At 39.7% G+C, this 22,069-nt stretch overlaps 1 protein-coding gene across 1 annotated transcript; it reads left to right on the top strand.

The window, feature by feature from the left end:
- The first annotated feature begins 806 nt into the window (after positions 1 to 806).
- Positions 807 to 21,854, top strand: mtpn (myotrophin). Its single transcript, XM_074697725.1, has 4 exons — positions 807 to 1,152; positions 5,246 to 5,359; positions 7,391 to 7,474; positions 20,501 to 21,854. The coding sequence occupies exons 1-4, from the start codon at positions 1,081 to 1,083 to the stop codon at positions 20,588 to 20,590; spliced, it is 360 nt and encodes a 119-aa protein (XP_074553826.1). The 5' UTR covers positions 807 to 1,080; the 3' UTR covers positions 20,591 to 21,854.
- Positions 21,855 to 22,069: the final 215 nt, after the last annotated feature.

The following is a 22,069-nucleotide window of genomic DNA, read 5'->3' as shown; positions in this document are numbered from 1 at the left end:
GATGAATGTCAATGAATGCCATACAAGATCAGAGATAAGAGCTGATTTTACATCCCAGCAGTACATAGCTTCAATTAAATGATAAGCAATACAGCCAGAATTTATCCAGAAAGCCATCTCGTCAGAAATAACCACAAATATAAAAATGGTACACACATTAAAAAAAGCATACAAATTGGCAAAAGAGGCTATTAATACTAATACAAATGTTTGAGCTGAAATTTAATTTACTGACTCAGACAAGGAATGCATATTGTGGAGTAAAAGGGATTAAAAGCACTAGGAGAATGCAAGCAAAGAATACAAACAGGCACTTCAGCTCGCTTTTTAGAGACCAGCTGTACATCACCTTTAACACTGGGAGAGTGCTAGAGGAGGACGATCAATGGTTATTGTATAAAATGGCAACTGGACCAAATATGGTATAAAAACAAACAAACAAATAAAATACAACATAATAATGCAGTGCAAAAATATATTTGCAAAAATGTAAACTTAAAGACAAAATTTCTGGAATATTTGTCTTGAAACTGTCAGAAAAATGCACCTGATTCGGAATAATCCTATTTTGCAGAAATAAAATAAAATGAAATAAAAATACACCTAAATACAAAGTTAATGAAACCGAAATGGCGTCGTGTTTAAAAAGCCAAAACGACATAAATAGCAAAACGTATGGTACATTTAAAGCAACTTTAACCTTAGATGGTCTGGACCTGGCTTTAATTGAACTGAGGTGGCTTTTATGTTGCCGAAGCCAACCTGAGGGTGGCAGTGTTTCCGGCATCACTGCTGCAAACTGCAGTAAAAATCCTCCGTAGAAGAAGAGAGGTGTCGGAAACACTTCTGTCTTCTGGAAAGGCGGATCCCTCCGACTACTTTTCCTTTCTCAACTTCTTCTCGGGCTGTTTTTACCCGCCAGTCTCAATCCAAAGCCAACTTAAAGACCCTTCCTGCCTCTAAATTGGCATCGTATCCAGTGGAGTCCTAGGCGAAACGTTTAACAGCTCTATCGTTAGCTCGCTAACTTTTAATACACTAGCTTCGAAGTTGATAACCGCCCTGAGCTAACGCAGGAAGATGTGCGACACTGAAATAATATGGGCAATTAAGACAGGAGACCTGGATGAGGTTAAAGCCAAGCTGGTAACGGTAAGAAAGCTGTGAATTAACTGATATTAATCAGAAAGTTGAAACAATAGCAGTAAAAGTGTCTGTTTAGCTTGGGTAGATAGCTACTGTTCGTGTTAGCCTAGAGCTAACGATACCTGAAATAGGCAGTACTTCATTAGGTGACGTATTTTGGCAGATTTTGGGACATTTTCGTCTGCAGCTTGAAATTATCAACAATGTACAGTGTCTTAACTTTGCTTAAATCCATTTAAAACCTTTTCATGTGTGTGTTCCATGCGTTTACTACTCATGTCCATACGCTGAGATAGCACAGTGAGCTAGCGTCTTCCAGTGCTAGCATACTGAATGTAGATCAGGTTATGGTATAGTCTCATTTGTCTTAACCACCTACAAGAAGTCATTAACACAGTTATGTTCACGTTTTGGTACTGGTTTTGGTTTAAGGTCGCATTTTAAACGCTCTAACAAGCGATTTTGTTCCCACGTTCTACAAGGAACAACCTGTTGGTAAGCTAGCCAATTATAGCATCTGCTGCTACGTGGTTCAAATCAGGTGCAGACAGCTAACGTCATGAAGCAACATTTATTGTCCCCACACTTGCTCGTTGTTTCAACTTATTTGAAGTTACTGTGTCGGTTTTGACTTGTTTTGGGACTAGTTTTGCTTGTCGGGGAGCTTAACACCACACCTGTCAGGCCTCCAGCTAACTTAGGTGGGCGGGGGTCTCAGTGGAGGAGCTGGAGGCCCGGTTACAGCAAATCCTCTATGCTAGCCAGTGTAATCTTTCTAGGAAGAGGCTAGAAATGCATTTGCTTAAAGTTGCAATGCTTGTTATGCCATACTGATTTCACAACGTAGCTTAGAGTTTCCTTGTTCTTGTGCTTACCTCTGCCATTGTGTGTGGTAAAAACAAAACTGTTTCAAGATTTTCTTTTAGGGTTGATGTTAAGTGATGAATCAAAATAAATGTCATGAGTATTGAGTGATAGTGACCAAAAATGATTGACAGCTTCAATTTTTAACTGGCTGTAAAAAGGTCACACACTCCACCATCCTGATGTAAACAAATGAAACTTAGGTCCAACAGACATTAAATTGTGTGTATTTTTTGGGAATCACCTTTTTTTAAGCCTGCTGTCTGTGGTTTAGGGTTCTTCTGCAGCCAATCTCAAGTGTATTACAAAGAACTGTAGTTTTGGCCTCAACTTTTAAGAAAGGGTGGAAATGGTTCAAGTTTATATAGACAGTAAAGCTGACCTGTAAGTGTGAGATGACTTTACCCCTCTGCTTCCTGCTTGGATCTTGTCTCATTATGACAGGATTCTGTTTGTATCACTACCCACTCACGATACATTATCACATTTATTACCAAGTATTGCTCTAAATGTGATTGATTGATTTTGAAGTTATTTATTTATTGATTTGCTTATTGTTTCAATACATCTTAAACCTGACAATAGGCCTGTCACGATAATCAATAAATCAGTTAACCGAACAATAAATAAATACGTCCTGGGTAAATTTGCCAGCCTCGATAAACTGACATGTGCATGCATGTTTGTTTTCCTCCTCTCTTTCGACCAAAGAGGCTGAATGAGAAGATGGCTCACTACGTCCATCTTTCATTGGGGTGCATAGGTTCTATAGCGGATTTATAGCGGATTGAGCATCTGTCAAAAATGTGATCTTTGGCATCTTTTGCGACGGGGCTGCCCGTGCATACACAGGGAGAGAGCTGAAGCGAGCGTCCTGAGGGGTAAGGAGGAAACACACGCTAATATGAGTGATGGCACGAAAGATACGGTTCTTCAGCCGCCTGCCACAGTCCCAGTGTGGGAATATTTTGTTTTTTATCAGAATGAACAAAGTGTGAGCTCATGAACATCAACAAGCTAATATGTCGCATTTGTTTGAAAATAGTGGCGACGAAGAAGAAGAAGGGGAGGTGCAGCGGAGCCTTGTTCTTTGACAATCCGCTCTTACTGAGGCTTTTGGTCTGCAAAGTAAATAGAAATAAAAGCCCCAAATGGTGGGCGCTCAAAGACAGCTACATTGCCAAAGAAAGGCAGCCCTTCAATACACTTGAAAGCCAGAAATGTTAAAAATGTTTGACAGACAGTACGGATTGACTGGGGAAAAGTACATGTTACAAACAATTCGAGAACTGTATAAACTCCCTTTTATTTAGGCTATAGTTTTTATTGTTGTCTTTTTTAGTTTTGTTTTTTCTTTAGAGACAGGGTCTATGTTTTATTGTTTTTGATTAGTATTAATTATTTTCATTGACATGTATTTTTTTCTAAAAGAGAGTCTATTTCATTTTCATTGTATTTTTTTCACTTTCTTGTTTGTTAAATTTATTATATTTTTTGTTTAATTTATTTTATTTAAAAGATCCTGACCTTTTAATTACAGTTAAATACTCTTAAGAAATTAAAGTTTCTTGCTTTTGATATGGTGTACTCACTTTATTATCCCATTTATCATAATTACATCAATGAAAAAATGGGTAAAAAAATCAAAATAATATTGACAATAATATCGTTTATCGGCAATAATATTTTGGAAATTATCGTCTAGCAAAATTTGTAATCGTGACAGGCCTACTCTTCTCTTTAACTTTTGGCCTTTTCTCTAGATCAGTCTCATAAAATCTTTTTTTTATTAGCTGACTTAACGATAAGGCAGTGCTACAAAACTATTATGATAAAACATAATGATAAAGTTGTCCAACATGATGTTAGACTTTGATCTATTACATTATTTAATAGCATTAGATAAAATCTCTCATCAAAAGTTGCTACAAAGTCAGTCAGAGAATACAGGTTTCACCTCACAAATAATGTACACTTGTCCTGCAAACCCACTTCCTTCTGCAACACCCAGTCTGAAGTGAAGAAAGAAAAAAAGTGAGATGAAGGGGGCAGAAAGCAACAGGAAAAGTGAACTACTTTTGAGCTCTCACATATTACTGGAACCCAGCCATGATGAATTATATAAGCTGAGGCGCTGCTTTTCAAGCTGGCACAGATTCCAAAGTCTGCTGGAAAAATTAAAATAAAGGAAGTTATTTGATGGTTTTATAATTTTCAATACAGCCAAATTCTGACAGCTGTTTATTGTTACAATCTGTTTATCTGTATATTCAGAAATCCAGATCAGGAAGGATATTTGGTCATGCTATGATATCGTGTTGCAAGATTTTATTATTTATTATGTAATCCTAAATTTTTTTATTTTTTTTTTAAGTGTTTTTATTTTTTTTTATCAATGTGATATTGCCATGGGACCATGGTTGTGCAGCAGCCTGACAGCTGGTAAGGAAGCTTGAGGAACTTCTACAAAAATATAAACAAACAATGAGGTGAAGTTCAAATTTCAATAAACACCTTGATTACAACTACCATAACTAACTCAGAGGAAGTCTCTTTCTCTTTACCCAGCTGTGTTTCCACACCTTGACCAGAGTGCTCAGAGCTGTTAGAGCATATATCACACATATAATTTCCTCCATAGGGGTGCATGTGTGAGCACTACATGTCTGTAAAGGGCTCCACTGGCGGTTGTTTCCCTTAACAGATTTGCATCTCAGGCTCGTTGTATTTTCTCTAAAGTTGTCTCCAGGGAACAATATAACCAAACTGACTCCATCATCCTCCAATCAGATGCTTTCATCACTGAAGTAACAAGATACACCTTTTCATGCGGCAGAGCCTTTCAACAATTTCTATTCCGATGCTGGGTGCCAATTTTTGAGTGAATGGATGCATCTTGTCTCACTGCTGTTATATTCATTCAGATGAGGAGTCAATCATTAAAGTGTCACAGAACTCCAAACTAGCAGCAGCAGCTGTGGTTCATGTCGATATTTTCACTTCCAGCAGACGTGTGTGTGTGTGGTTGCTGTGGTAAGGGAAAAAAAGTGTGTGTGTTATTCTTGGCTGCAAAGTTTCAGCCTGTGAGTCATGCTATCATTAGAAGTTTCCGTTTCCAGGACCGACCCCTCAGCTCCTCCCTTCAGCTCCAGCCTTGATGGCATCTTGTTAGTTTATGATAGCACCATGTTTATTTACTCCTGCCTTGTTAATGTGCCGTCTCTGTCCTTTCCAGGCTGAGGATGTGAACCGGACCCTGGACGGAGGGAGGAAGCCCCTGCACTACGCTGCAGACTATAACCATTCAGATGTGTTGTTGTACCTCCTCTCTAAGGGAGCAGATATCAATGTAAGAGTCGTAACCTGTCGCTATCCCATTGTCTTTGCATTTATTTGCCTACTCTCGAGAGTTTAAATGGTCTCTATGATAGCGGTTCCTGTGTTAGCCCCTGTTCTTACAGGTCTTGATTTTCCCTCTGAAGAATGAGCATTTCAGGCAAAAATACTGTCCAAAAAGTTCCTGCTAACTACACACAGATTATTGCAATAGTTCCAACCCCTCCAGACAGAAGAGATAGATATTTAACTGCTGGGCAAAGTTTTTATGGACTAGTTATTTATGAATATTATCTACATATTTATTCTCATTACAAAGTTACATAACCTAATTTTTTATTTGTAAATTCATGTTTACAACATTTGTTAGTCAGTAGAAGCTGTTGGACAATTAATTGTAAATTTGTTGGAAACTATTTGACATGTATTTAAGTAGGGATTAGGAACTATTCAACAATTGGTTGTATAGGCAGTGGGAACAATTGGACGATTAATTTAATAGTTGCTGAGATCTATTTTCGGATTAAACCATTTGTGAGAACTAGAGGTGTCCCAGTCCGATATTGATATCGGATATCGGTCCGATATCAGTAAAAAAAACAAGTATTGTATAGGAATGCATCTAAAATCTCCTATATAAGCAGTTTCTGTTACCCATTGGTTAATAATAAATGGGTCGGTTTTTCCTCATACCTACTGTTTCTGACTACTGTTCTTTGTTTGAATAATATCACTTAATCAAGCCTTTTCTAACATGACAGACATACTTCAAAATAAGTAATAAAAGTATGCATGTTTAATACTGATATCCTATCGGATTAATATCGGTATCGGCCAATACTCAATGCTGCAGTATCTGTATCGTATCCGAAGTGAAAGTGTAATATCGGGACATCCCTAGTGGGAACTATTCAAGAGTTGTTATAAAAAAAATCACCTGGAACTATGTGCCAATTGATGTGATTGTTACTGGGAACTATTCTACAACTTATCAAAGAGTCCCCGGAAACTATTCGACCAACAATCGTAATGTGCTCTGTGATTTTTCCAATAGGCACTGGGAACTTTTTGGTGATGAACTTATAGTCACTGAGAACTATTTGACGATTAATACAATAGGTACTAGGAACTATTATTTGGAAATAATGACTCATCGCTTTCTTGATATTCCTCTGGCTAATTTTTCTGTTATTTCCTGCCAAAAAATTTTACAAAAAAATTCAAACACCATATCTCATTACAAACGAGTACAAGTTAACACACAGGAAAAACATAAACTCTTCGCTTTTGTATTTCGAAATAATTGGTTAAATAATGGAAAACCGTGACTGATCCATACTGCAGAGGTGCTGAAAACCAGCTTAATGCATGTCAAGATTACATTACAAAACCTAATGTGGAATCCTTTGTCCTCCATGTTCCTATTGATCCCTACATTCAGTGTTAATGGTACTGTGTTTTATATTATTTAAACTGAGGAACCGTGCCTGTATTAATCTGCTTTTATTACATGCTACTTTAGCCACTGTCCGCTCCCTCATTCAACAATCATCTGAGCTTACCAGACCACACATTAAGCCTCAAGCCCCCTCGAGCCTCAATTACCTCTTCTGATGTTGTTCAACATTGATCATATCTCTGTAAAAACTGAGCTGGATAAATAATTTACAGAACTGACATGGCATAGATGGCTGGATTCTATTTCTGGTGTTATTTTGAGAGTTTGTGGCATGCTTAAAGGTTAATCTCACCTGTTAAATTTGTTCACAACAACGTTACGTCAAAGGATTTACTGGTCTGGACTTCACAGACACAAGCAAATCTTTACCTTAATCTGAAAGACGTTTGCCCATTTTCCATTTTTTTCAGGAACATGATGGCAGATTAAGTGGTGTTAAAGTTGTTTGTGTCGGTAAATCGACGGAAGGAAGGAACAAAGGAGTCTTTTTTTGCTATTTTACTCATCTAGGACTGTGTTTGTTCTTGTTTCTGATGAGTTTATTCTCTCACTGATTCATGCCTCTCTACCTGATTCCTCTCACAGGCCATAGACAGGCATGGCTTCACCCCGCTGCTCTGCGCCTGTTATGAGAGTAGCGTCAACTGTGTCAAGCTCCTGCTAGAAAAGGTTGGTACTCTGCATCTCCATCTGCACACAGAAGTGGCCTCTTGTCCTTCACCCGCCAGTGCATGTGTCAGAGACTGTGCTGATGAGGTAACTTATCGGACAAAAGGCTCTTTAACTCAGCCGTGTGGAGGCCGTGCTGGAATGTTCATACAGCATCACACATTATTGCAGCTCTTGACTTGTTTTGTGTCTGTGTTATCGAGCCGCTTTATTCAAAGGAGCCCAGGTCTTTCCTCACTCTCTATACGTTCCTTTTTCCTATCCTTCACCCCGGTGTCCTTCAGTTGTTTTTCTCTGGAACCATCCTAATGCTTCTCAGTCAGTCAGACTGATAGATGCAGACGTTTGCACACAGTCACAGCTGAGAGGAAAGAGACGACACTGAGCCAGGCACAGCTGGTAGGAATGTAAGTGAATAACAAGCATTCTGTAATGAATGCCCAATCTTCACGACGTCATGCAGCAGGAGAGTTTTTCAACTCCATCAGATTTAAATAGAAAGCCTCATTTGTTAGCGGTGAAGCCCAGGCGTGCCTCTTCTGGTACGTCTTGCCTGATGCAGATGCACGTCAGTCATATACGAATGGCTGACAGATCTCATCTAGACTGCTGGGTTGTTTCACCTCTGGACAACTGAGCCAGACTGCAGAGGAGTCCACGCCAATGTGATCGATGAATGTCACCAATATGGGCCACAATGGCAACTTCTCTTCACAGTCTGCTCTTCTTGTATAGTTAGGATGAAACCGATGTCAGAGAGATTTCAACTTCATGAACTGTCACAACCAGAGTTTTAACGAAGGGGCAGTGCGACAAAAACTGGAGCCTGCTCTACTAACCAACAACGATCAACAATGATGCTCTTTGAGAAACACTTCTCATACCGTTATGTCATGTTAATATGAGCTGCATCTCACACATGCACAGCCAACACATCAGTAAGAAACGCAGAGAGAGGTAAACTAATATTTTCCAGTATTTTATCCACAAAATGACACTTAAGCCCCGTTTCCACCAAGCAATTCAGTACGGTTCGTCTCAGCGTCTACTGGCTAACCCCGGGACTGATCCCCAAATAACCGAGACGAGCAGCCCCACTTTTTGGCACCCTTCCGTAGGGGTGCCAAAGACTGAACCAATCCAATCTTGGAAGGTGGAGCTACAACTTTGCAGACCATTGGTTTGGTTGGAAGAGTTGTCACTTACCGTGCGACAGCGGCTGTATTTCTCCTGGCGGCACAAACAAAAGCTTGATTGCGCGTTGTATCAAAGAGCCACATGGAAATCACAAAGATGACAAATTGCTGGATGTCTTCCATCGTTGCTCTTTGTTTACTGTGTCATGTTTTTTTCTTCGTTGGATTTACTGGACTGCATGGGAAATGGGGCTTTTGTTGCATCTTTATTTTTGTTTAATTCGTCGTCAAAACATCTATCCATCGAAATTATTGCCGCACCTAACTGTCACTTTTGTGGTGAAATATTGTGAGAAAGACGGACTTAATCAGTTCCCAGAAACTGTTGTCACATTTCAAACTGCACTACTCAACCCTTGATTAATACATTACCTCGTCACGTTGTATCTGGTAAAAAGTTGTTTTGAACAGCTGAGTCAAAAAGAAGATTTGATTTCCATTCATTTTCTGAAACAAACAAGCCTTGTTAAAAGTCATGTTGGTCAAAGGTGTCGCTGCAGTCCACTTCAAATGGGTAGTCCCATTAGTTCCTTTAAAGACTATTGTAAAGGTGCAATACAGTCCTTGTATTGTGTCCATAGCACTTTGATTTGAAGCCAGACCTTAGAAACAGAGCTACGGTGTCCACAGAAAGAGTGTTTTCTTTGTACTTGACCTGGACTAATAGGGTCATGCTTCTGTGACGCTGCGTTTATTTGCGTTGAATGAACTTTCCTGATTCTATAGATCAGCAGGGACAGCACAGCAGCTTTACATTAGGGGGGAGAGTTTGAGCAGAACTATGTCACTAAGGGCGTATTCAGACCTGGACTGTTTGGTCCACTTTAAACGGACCAGGGTTTGTTTCCCACGCTGGTGCGGACTTTTCATGCAGGTGTGAATAGACACAAACGAACCCTGGTGCAGACCAAACAACCGGACCGAGACCCACTTTTTGAGGTGGTCTCGGTCCGCTTCCAAACAAACTCTGGTGCGGTTCGTGGCTCTCCGGTGCAGGTCTGACTACAAACCAAGGTCCATCCGAACTAAGTACAGGATACATGCGCCTTTTGGGCCTATAAAGCCACCGTAACCTAACCGTCTTTGGTTCATACCTGATCCTCCGTCTTCTGTTTAGCCACGCTGTTGCTGGCATGTTGTGGGTCAGGACACGCAGAGCATAGCGTCTCCTTGCTGCGCGCATTCGTCTTCGCTGTTCCTAAATTTGAAACGGTGTTGTTAAGCCTTCTTTGAAGGAGCTGCTCTTGAAACTGAAAAGGATTTTGCAGCTCTGATAAGAGCACAAACACGTTTACCTCCATTTCTGGGTCTGTATTCTGTGTGTCACCTTTGTCAGTGCTGTCCAATGAGAGCACTGATCGTCACACACGTGGATGTGTTTACAGAATATAGTCCACTTGCAAAAAGTACAATCTGAATACGAACCGCACCAAACGAAAAAAATAAAGTCTGCTTTTGGTCCGGACCAAACAAGTGGACCAAAGGACTTTTCTGGTCTGAATACAGCCTAAGATATAGCACAAGAAGAAGTATTAAGCAAGAAGAATTTTAGATTTAAACACCTACTAGTACAACCCTAGTAATTTCTGGAACTTTAATTAGATTAAAACCAATACTTATTATTGTCAAAAGACTAAGAACTGATCTAAAATATCCTCCAAAATTAACAGCATTTGTCCTTCTTCAGGTTGCAGTAATACAAAAGAAGCAAAGTAAATAAACCCTCCCAAGTGTTGGTTTGATTGACCAAACTTCTCCATTTAAAACAGGAAGTGGCAAATGTGCTTCCACATCAACCAAAGTTGCCTAAACGTTTGTTTTGATTTCCACACTGTGTGAATAGATGGTCCCAGAAGACGCTGCACAGTGAAGAACTACCGCACACTGTTTGCGAGACCCCCAAAAACAGAGTCTTAGATGCTGGTTCATAACTTTCTCTCAAAGTGAAGTGGAAAAGCTTGTGCTTCACAATTTGTTCTGAAAGGTGCAAGTTCTCAAAGTGATGGTCATCGCTTCAGTATGGGAAAGCCCGATATCCAAGTCTCCTTCAAACCAATACCCAGCTTGTACGTGAGTAGAAGAGTGAGATATTAGATCTGACAGTGAATGAGCAGCTGTCTGTCCCCAGCCAAGCTAAATGAGGCAGGATAAATGAATGCTACATACAGAGTCATCTCACAACGGCAGCATCTTGACTCAACAAAAGCAATGTGAGGAGGGGAGGAGGCGTTGATGAGCTAAGTCACACTAATGATGAGATGAATCTGTTTTTCATCACATATGCTCCATTCAGGAAGACTTTCCAGTCGGGTTAAACTTCACTTTGAAGTAGAAATTTGAATAGAGGAAGCTGTAATCTCTGTGCGGGAAACACTGGTTTTCAGTTGGAGAGACACTCAGCACAGTACTCCACTGTTCACTTATTCCTGTTGGCATCAGCTGTATTAATTTGCCACTTTCATCAACACAACAGCACGCCTCGGCCCTCGCATCCACAAGCCAACAGAGGCTAGTAAGCAATTGGCCGGCAGCTGGCGGGCAGCTGGATGCTGCTGTCAGCTGGCCGGCAGATCAGTTGGCTCAGAGATATACGGAAAGAAGCAGCTGATGCCAACAGGAAGAAGATAGCAGTTTAATATTCTGTAAGTTCCTCTCTCTTAAAATTGCACGCATGATTTTGGCAAGTGTGAAAGGCACTTCAGTCTAACTTCAACTTAGACAGAAGTATTGTTTGTTTGCCTGCAGCTTCTGTCACAGGCATTCAGACAGAAAACTGTTGGCTACAAGCCCTTAACTTTAGACACTTCAGGTGTGTTTCAACTTTTAGCTCCTGCACATTCCTGGGAACTACATGGTTCCTGCAGGTCATTATTCATATAAGTTTTCACCATGGACTAATGACCCAGGTAGATTATGAAAAGCACACCGGTGAGGCATGGAAAAAAAATGAATTGCAACTCACAGCCAGACCAGCAGAGGGCAGTTAGCGTGTTAGCATGGAGAGGTTCAGCCTGTGCTGGTTTTGATCGTGTTAAATTGCACTACGGGTGGGTTTTGTTGACAAAGCTTTTTTAAAAGCCTGAAACAGTTTTGACTGTCAAAACACTGGGCTGTTGCCGTCCAAAGACAGCAGATTTAAAATACACTTCAGATGTTTCACTAATCAGAAATGTTAAGCTAGCATGACAGAGGTTATAATAGTTGTGCATTTGTCATTACAGTTTAGTTTTAATTAGTTTTAGAGTGGGCAGTCTAGTTTTTATTTAGTTTTGATTTTTGCAACAAGGCTTAGTTGTAGTTTAGTTTTAGTTTTTTCATACCTTATTTGCCAGGTGCAGAATTCAAAAAGGTCAGAGTAAATATTTTGTAATACAGTTTATTTTCAAGTCCAACATAGCGCTCACTGCTCAGTCAATGCTGATACTGACCTGTTGACTGCTGCCTGAAACACAGGAAAATAATATAAACTTAATCTAAAAAAATATAAACATAGATTATGTGAAAATAATGTTAACACAAATTAAATGAAAATATTATAAACATAAATTATATAAAACAATATAATATGAGCTTTAATCATTAGAAACTTGGACTCTGTAACAAAGTCAGACTCACATGAAGTTAAACTATTACAGATGCTCTGATTCATTGCTCCTCTACGTTTCGTCGCAGCACAGCGCACATTCAGTGCAGCAAACAAGCACGTCCCAGTACGTCGCTGTGATGGTGCCGTACGGCGCTGACAACTGCTGAAAACTGTCGTAAAATTAGGAAAATGTGCCAGATTAATTAAAATCCTAAAGGCTATTAATATTGTCAAAAACTATAACTAAGGACATTTTGTTTTTAATTTTAGTTAGTTTCAGTTAGTTTTGTGAACACAAGATACAGTTTTAGTTTACTTGTCTTTTTTTTTTTGTTTGTTTGTTTTTTGTTTTTATTAGTTTGAGTTAACTGCATTGTATTTTAAATTTTAGTTTTTCTTTTTAGATTTGTTTTAGTTAACTATTACAACCTTGAGCATGACACAACCATTAAAGTTCCTGGACATTTAAAAAGTACCACCTTGTAAGGGCCTTTTTAGGGGTAAATTTACTATCTCAGAACTAAATTTAGACCCTAGTCCCACCTGTGAAAAGACAAGTAGTTCCAGGGGAAAGTTTCTAGTGCTTGGGTAGAGTTCCTGCAGTTGAAAAACACCCTTATATAGAGCTTTCAGTTACTTTCCAATTTAATAATGGAACAGTATAAACAGTGGTTTCTTAGTCAGGGTTTGGGTCTTATTTCTGCTTTCTTATGCAGATATGTATATTATTTGAAACCAGGAGGAAGTTAATGTCATATAGGGAGGTGTATTTATTAACTAATCTGAGAAAAAAAATTAGAAAATGGAATTCCAGCTCCATACTGTCCCTTTTATCAAGTCTTCATTATTGACTGCAGCCATTTCCCTTTATTTCCCCTGCCACCAGTCACATACCCACAGCTGCAGTGCATCCTCCTGAAGCCACACGCTCTTCTGCATCTGAAATAGGAAGCTATGCAAGCACCACCTCCGCATTGGATATTAAAGGCCCCTGGGTAGAACTTAAAAAAAGCCTTTGTCTGTGGTATCATACGAGACGAGGCAGGCGGCCGTAGCTCATCTGAACAGGGATTACAGTGGAAGGCGGAGATATGAGGGAACCCACGGGTTCGCTCCTCTCACGGCTCCGTGCTCATCCTCAGTAAGCACCATCAAGGATTAGCACCCAGATGCAGTCGAAAGGTCGTCAGTCACCACAGGGGCCAGCTCTCAATACATGCGCCCTGTGCTCTGAAAACTCGCCCCGCATCTTCACACACGATGAATGGATCGTCCCAAAGCCGCGCTGCTGACTGTGCAGACGCGTTCCACTCTGTGTGGCAGCACCTGTAGCTCTACAGTCCCCACTCCACAGCAGATAAAAGGATCCAGATGAGAATATTGTATTGTGACTGTTGGTCTGTGAGGCATTCTTATGTTTGCAAACAAAATAGCATGGGTTCACCAGTGCATCATGGGAGCTGACCCTTGCCCTGGGACTGCATGCTGAGCTGTTTTTAGAAATGAATTATGGATGGTGGTTTTAACCCCTGTGGGTGATCCAGCTGCAAGATGCTGACTGGAACCTGCAGAGGCCGGTCAGTTAATTTAAAGTCAACAATAAAAGGGCATACAGTGACATACACACATGAATACACACATCCTTTTATTCAATGGAGTGTGTACATGAACATTGAGTGGGAAGGATTGTTGTCGCATAATGTCAGGTCACTTCCTGTTGCGACCTTGTCTTTTAAACTTCACCCCCCCTCAGGTTTTCCTATTACGCTGAATGTAACAGTGATACACAGCAGGGGGTTGCTCTTTATTTTCCGGACAGAACTCCACAAGTAAGTAAGAAAACAGTCTTGTAGATTTCATTTTATGGACGTTTAAGCAAAGTTGCAACTTGAAATAGCTTTCTGTTTGCCTTGGTACAAGGTCACAAAATATTAGGGATTTCAAGCTCAAATAGGCTTTGGTAGTACGGGCATCTATTCCGTGATTTTGAGTAGCGAAATAACTTTTTTTTTTTACATAATTTACTTGATTTCTGAATATAACTGTCTATAATGTTTTTTCTTTATTTGCTATTTGATGCCATTCTTCTTCTCCTATTACTTAATTCAGTTCGCAAACAGCTCTACAGCCCCTGTGTGGCAGGAGTACTGTGTTACAGCCAGCCACTAATAAAACACTGTGTAAAATCGGTTTATTTAAAGAGATAATACTCGTAATAACTCTTGGGGGTGGGGTTTGCATTGTTGTTTTCGATTTTAGAAAGTGATGAATATTCAGTGCTTCGAGACTCATGAACTTGCAGCGTATGAGGAACTTTTCAGGATAAAGCAACAAGCTATGATTTATAGAAATACATGTGTGCTTATTACTTCTGAAGAAAGGCTTTACAAAAAGTGATTAAATTTTCTACTGTATAATTTTTAACAAAGTATGGTTGGAGGATACCTTCACAAAAGGCAGTTGTTGTGTTTGAAAGCGACTAATTTCCTAGTTGTTAAAAGATAAACAGAAATCTAACAAGCTTATGAGTCTAAAGCTGAGGTAACACTCAGAACAAAAACAAAACGATAAAGATGGACAAAGCAGTAAGTCCGAATAGCTGTGAATTCACTTGCACATTCTTCTCCCGGACATGAAATGCATCTCATGGCCCTCCCTCCGTATGCAGTCACTCTGAAACGACTTGGACAGAGGTTGAATTCAGGCTTTGTTTCCTCTCATTCTTTAAAAATCAATAGAGGAGTGTTTTCTTTCTGTTTTTAGTGACAGCATTCATGTTCTACTATTTTCTCTGTGCTTGAGTGTCATTACATAAATAGAACAGGAGGTAAGTAAGAAAACTATCAATACCTTTTCTGAAATGTGTTAACTTTTGTTGGCATTTCCAGGTATGAACTGTAAATGTAAGAAAGCACCACTTTGTCACGTTTCAAGTTCAAAAACACAACTTTTTATAATTGTCCAGCAGACATTTAGACTAATTTGATTTAATTGTCCTTTCCAAACACTTCTGATATAATGATAGCTTCCATCACAATTCCCTCGTACTTTCCAGTAGAGGTTACCTGAAGACACCCCCAGAGCCTGTATTCATGACCATTAGTCTTCGTCTCACTTGGCCACTGGCATCCCTCTCACCAGATAATCTGTGATCATAAGGTCTTCATGATGGGTCATTACTCAAGCTGGGGTGAGTTTATAAATTGAGTTAGTGCCAGGGTGATGCCCTGAAGCCGATGGGGTGGTATGCCAAATGTCCTCAGAGATGGTAACTATATAGGCCAGAGCTATTATTGTAACCGTACTGGTAAAGTCACAAGGGTGTTTCAGTCTTTGGCAGACCCTCAGGAATGATGTTTTGGTCTTTTATAAAATGGTCATTAGAATATTTTCCCACCCTAAATGTAATGATATAGTAAAGTGACGGTTGTGCGCCTGCTGTGTTTTGTCCCAAGATAAGAGCAGTGTTGTTGTAGAGGAGATATGATGAGGGTGGGATGCTGTTTCCTGTCATCTAAATTAGGTCTGTAGAGTCAGTCTCTAAGTTTGGTCCTGAACAAGATACTAATGACTTCCCCGGAGCTGTAGAAACAAGGGAGGGGGAGACAAAGATTCCTCCCATCCTGTCCTCCCCCTATATCCCCTGATCACACAAGAGTGGAAAGCTTAATGATTGATTGCTTGATATGGATGAGTTCCTGGTCTTTGGACCATGTAAGGGAACATGAGAAATCCTTGTAACAGTTCTTGTCTCAATTGAGCAGTATGGATAGAAAAAAATGTACTGGGTTAAAGGATTCTGTTTTTCATGCAAGAACCAAACCTGTCCTACATTTCAGAGAGTACTTGACCTGTTTTCCAGCAGGCGCTTGAGGCTCAGAATTTACAGCTCTCACACAAGGAATAGTTCCTCTCATAAAGCTCTCTGTCAAATGGCGAGTTTTAGGTGTTTTATTTAGCATTTTATGGAGTATGCCAGCAAGAATAAAATAATTTAGGAGTACTTGTCGGATTTTGTCACCTTTTAGATTGGGACAAAGCTAGCCTTTGCTGCCAAGCTGCTCTTTGATTTCATTTGTTTGATAAATATTTGGCATGAAAGCCCTTGGATGTTTGATACAGTAGGTAGGAGCCAAGGGGTTTTCTGATCAAACCATGTAATTGGTTTGCTTGGTTAGCCTTCTGGAAACTTTTTTTAATGGTGGTACAAGGTCAAAAAAAGCCATCTACCAAGATGATACATTTATTTTTATCCAATGGGACTGGGCACAGTTTTGGCATTGAAGGCAGGTGCCACGTTGTTGATGAAGGTATTGGTGTGTTTAGCCTTTTTTTTTATTTATTTAGATTTTAGTCCAAGGTCAGGGATATCAGAGTACTCTGGTGACAAAACTTGAGAGGATGGTATTTTTTCTTTTCAGTAGGACTTGTTAGTAGTTTTGGCACTGTAGTAAAGTGCCAAGTGGTTGGCTGATCAAGATCTTGGTGTACTTGGTTGGTCTTTTTAAAACAGTTTTTGGATTTTAGTCCAAGGTCAACATTCCCATTCACCAAGGAATACCAAAGTCTGATGACAAACTCTAAGAAGATGATACATTCTTATTTTTAGTTGGACATTGTTGTGGTTTTGGCACTGTAGGCAGGTGGCAAGTGGTTTGCTGATCAAGATTATTGTGTGCTCGATTAGCCTTAGAGTTTAGTCAAGGGGAGAGATGCCTGACTTAGACACATAGACAAGGAAGACCAGTTGATCACTTCCATGAACGTGAGGTATTTGAAAGTCTACCCCTTTTGGGATGGTTTAGTGACTGAAAAAGAAGTTTTCCACTTTGTTGAACCTGTACAATCCTATAAAGTGTGCCCAATTTTATTTTAACCCTCTTACTCCCTATAATGGGTATTGGGTCACTAGCTTAAATGTTATACAACCAAGAGAGTTTAAAGGTGCACTCTTCTGAAGACATGTAGTCTAAGTTTCCATCTTCTGCCAATTAGGGATGCAGATCTGACAGGTTACCAGCTCAGCTCTGGTAAATCTCTTGCTCTGGATGCGCTCTGCTGCTCCTCTGGCATGGAATTTGTACCCATACACTGCCGGGCACTCGAAGTAGGGCACATTGTTTTTGATGCCCTGCTTCTCCACGCAACAATAGACTCTTTCTGCTTTGGTTCTGTAAGCTCTTAGCTAAGAGGCTAAAGTTGGCAGGCCAAACAAAGAACAGTCTCTCTCGGTCCCTCTCTATACTTTCACTCCACTCCTCTGCTGCCCATTAAATCTGTTGTCACTATATATGCATTCAACAAGCGGTCTGTCTCACTGTCTTGCTTTTCTGTGTTTGTTTTTAGTCCTGAGTAATCCAGGGGATTGCGTCCACTTCTATCTTTGTCACATTCATTCTTTTATCCCTCTAAGCTCAAATTGATTTGTGCCTCGGTGTCTGGGGCTTTGTTTTGCATGTCCTGTCTGGAATAAAGACAGGCTGACAGGCAAGTTATTAGTTTCAGAGTTTGAGAGAAAGCAAGTGACAAAAGTTTTGCTATTAGTGTTTTTGTTGCATACTAAGCTAGACAAGGGTCTGCGACCATGAGAAAGACAGCTTTGGAGATGCAAAGCTGTAGAGTTAATAACTAACCAGTGTCTCCATCAACATTCAAATACTAGCCAACAAAAGTTTTATTGACAATCCCATTATTTCTTTTTTCAAACACTGACGTTTCTCTCAAAGTGTAGTTATCAGTTTGAGAACTTAAATATAGTACCCGAACCATGAAATCGTCACTGCTTACTCCATCTTCTCATTGGTTGGTTCTTTCTGTATCCATGGCAGCCACCAATGTTGCCTTTTTTAATGTCACATTTTATCTTCCTCGCTGCAATTTGTGCTGACAGAAAATGTCTTTTTGTCCCAACAATCATATCTCATTGTGACCCCCTGCTGAGCCCTCCACCCACCCATGGACTCTCATGTTAAGCTACTGACATTTACCACCAGTTATTGGGGACTTAGAAAAGGGAGGTAGTTTTAATGGCCTTATTTTGAAAACCTTTTAAAAAATCTATACAAAACCCCAATTCCTTTCTTTTTTATAAAACAAAACTTGGAAACCTTAAAATAATGATTACAGCATTTTTCGACTACATGTGTTTTAAGATGTTAATTGCGTGTCTGGGTTGGATTTGAAGTAAATAAGCGGGCCTTCAGCCTCTTTGCAGACAGCTATGGGGTGCCCACCTGTCAGTCAAGTCACCAATTGCCTTATGTGGACAAACCTTGTGAGAAATTGTCAAATAGGGTTTCTGGGGTTTTTGCAGCCAAGTGGAATCTTAAAGAACTGCAGTTTTCAGCACTTCCACATAGGCTTTGTATCTCTAGACCAAGGTTGCTGCTTTGTTAGTATTCTTTGTTAGCGTTCCATTACCCTTTCAGAATGGATGGTTTGTCATTGTTGCTTTTAAATATCTGTTTAAGATTGGAACTTTGTCACAGTATTGTCAGGTTTTTAATTTCAAAGCTAAACGATAGCTTGCTTTTGGTAACCTACAAACATGCAAAGACGCTGGGTGTAGGCAAACTTTAGCCATCCGCTAGGCAGATTCAACACACCTAGCATATCGATCATTTTGACCATGCTCCTAACAGATGGTTAATGTAGTGATACACTCATAAAAATGGGCTGTGCAGATAAAAAGCAGTTTTTATGTTTTGTTTTTTTCTTTTGTACCAACATGTCAACAATATTGAACTTTAAAAACAGGCATTTTAACATGGGACTCAATGGAGTAGCCTCTGCTTTTGCAGCCAGCCCCAAGTGGACACTTGAGGAACTGTTTTTTTTTTTCCTCCTGATACATTGACCCAAAATTTCAACTGTGAAAGATGAAATAGATTTATCTCATTGTGAAAAGACTAAAGTAGCCTTACATTACATTTCAAATCAACAACCTTAGGGATGAGAATCGATTAGATTTTGTCATTACAGTTTCCTTTATCAATTCTGCTTATTGATCTGATTCTTTATCCATTCCCTTATCAATTTCTGTTGTGAATTTTCTTGGTACAAAAAGTAGCTTTACAGGTTTTCTGTGTTAACATTTAATTGAGTTTATACTGTAAGTTATAAAAGTGTAATTGGTCCCTGAGTCTGGATATTTCTGGGCATAATTATACAGAAACAGGTAAAAATTGCACACAATGTGACGTTGATGAACTGCGTTGCAATATATAAATAATTCAAGTAGGCCATCTAGTGTCTCAAAGTGGTTATAGCAATGGTCTAAGTTGTTTGGAAGCTTTCCGTAGTTACAAAGTCAGCCATGAGCCTTTCAGTTGCCTGTTAGCTTTTGACATTTGAAATTCTCAGTATTTTTTTACGAAGAGTTGATGTGATATGTTTCTGTGATGAAAGTTGAAATTTTATTCTGAAGCTGATGTTTGCTAGCATATCGATGCAGTTTCCCATAAACGTTAGCGTCAAGCTTGCGCTATTTTGTTATTTTGGTAAATAAGGTGATTTATACCATTTTGAATGTACTGAATATGAATCTCCTGAGAGAGAGTAATGTACATTTCTTTATGAAGTCAGCTCTTCAGTAAAACTTCAAGCTGAAAATCCTGGATCAGAGTTTTCTTGGGAAACATTATCTAACTGCTAAGGTAAGATAGCTGCAGCAGACTAGTCGATATAAGGCCCAGCGGCTCTGACACAGTGTAAAGAATTGATAAGGGAATTGTTAAGGACAAAGGGTAACGATATGGATGGATTGACAATATCGATGCCACTGACAGGATGCAAAGTGGCAGAACTAACCAATCAGAAAGGAGTCTTTTAAAAAGCATATTTTGGCAAGCACCTAATGGTTTTGCATCCTTTTCCATCTTAGCCTGTAATCACTGTTCACTTCCTTGAGCATCAATCAGTATGCACATTTAGTCCTCTGTTATGTTTACTTCCATTGGGAACATAAGTAAGCAGAAAGAAATAGCACTGGGCCAGCACTTTCTTCTGAACTTGAACTTTTGCCCTCCACAATAAACTCTGAGATTTGTCACCACTCTGCATGTCGGGGCTTAATTTGCTGCAAAGTGGGGATTGGACACTTTATTTGAAGAGATTCTATAGATCCAGATCGCTGCTCCTCACCTTCACCCTCACTCAATGAAGTGCAGCTGGCATCACGCTGCGAAACAGACTTAACGCACCCTTCTAAGCATATTTAATATTCATGTCCCCTCTCCTCTACAGGGAGCCAACAAAGACCTTAAAGCACCAAATGGCGACAGTCCCTTTGAAGCTGGAGCTGAGTGCGACGCCATAAAGGATTTGTTCAAGTGAGACGCAGCGGTGTGGGAGGTGGCCAGACAGGTGGGTGAACGGACGGACAGATGGATGCAGTGGTCCCCTGACAGGAGATGGACTTGCCCCTTTTTAACTCAATCAACCTCTGTCTTAACACTGCTTTTGTCTGTTTGTTGGAGGTCATTTTGTCTGTCTGGTGATTTTTCCTTTGCCCTGTTTGTATTTTCTTTTCTTTTCTTTTCTTTTCCAAGTTTTGGGATAGGATTCCCTCTCCTTTTGGCCTCTGTCTGTAGCCACTAAACAGACTTGTCAGTTATATCTCCTTTAGGGACCAAACACCGGGGGAGCGCTCTCGCACCTGGATCCTAGACCACTGCTCAGACTAGAAAAATCACTTCTGTAATGAAAAGCAAAGCTCGCACTTATTTACTCATTTGACGTTTGCCGTCTTCTCTTTAAACTGTAAAGAAATCAAATAAAGGTAGCTAGTAGTGTGTTGACATTTTTTTTACAAATCCGTTAAAAGTATTGTTCCGCCAAGGCTCAATCTCATGAACAGTAATTGCACTGTACGATATTAGATAGTGGAAGAAAGTTTCATTTTATAAACCTTTCATTACGTGTGGCCTCTTCCTTTGGTTTTGTTTTTTCTAGAAGACCAAACTGTCTTTCCAATCTAATCATGAAATATTTGGAAAAGTGTGTTAAGAGAGGTCCAGAGGTTGGAGTTTAATTTTCTACTTGGCATATCACCTACATATCAAAAAGTGTGTTTTGAAAAATGTTTCCTTGCTAAAGCATTAGAGATACCCTGTAGATCAATCATCATGCTGGCTGACTAGAAAGACTTGAATGTTGCAATTTTAAAAATCTGTTACTGAATCCCTTTTCGGCACATTAAATAAGAAATAAAGAATTTTAAAAAATGTGTTCATTTTGTCCTCCCTGGAGTGAGATTTCGGACTAAAAAAAATCCTCGTTTTGTTGCATCTCCTCTCTGTGTGTTTTGTAATTGACGGGCTCTGGGGTTCTGTATGATGACTAAATAGGGGTCAGAGTTGAGAGTAGATGCTGGGGGCTGTTAGCATCCCCCTAGCCTTGGATGCAGTTGGAAGCCCTGCCTGTTTTTGCTGCATGTCAAAATTGCCTCTGCTTTTTTTTTCTCGCTATGACATGGTTGCTGGTCCTCTTGGTTGCTTTGAAACGAACAATGTAATTGACAGGAAAAAAAAGACGCTCTTGCTGACTTTGTTGTGACAAAAAGTCTGTAAAAACAGAAATAAAAATATCTGTAAAAACAGTTTTGTTGTTGCAACTTCTCTTCTTTGAAAACAACCTCAGAACTCAGAGTGGAAAAACTTGTGCTACCTGAGTTTTTCCAGTAATACAGAGAGAGTAAAGGAGCATTCTGAAGAGTTTCACACCATAAAAATCTAAGTAGTTGTAGGGAGCTATATCACATCTTCCCAAATGAAGTCTCAGATGGAGAGTGAAAGAGAGTTCTGTGAAGTGTCT

The sequence above is a fragment of the Halichoeres trimaculatus genome, unplaced genomic scaffold (genome assembly GCF_033239565.1).
Source record: "Halichoeres trimaculatus isolate MK-OKI-2021-1 unplaced genomic scaffold, fHalTri1.1 fHalTri1_scaffold_21, whole genome shotgun sequence".
NCBI classification, from domain to species: Eukaryota; Metazoa; Chordata; class Actinopteri; order Labriformes; family Labridae; genus Halichoeres; species Halichoeres trimaculatus.
Note: the sequence above shows the minus strand (reverse complement) of the source record. Positions and strands in the feature narration are given on the sequence as shown.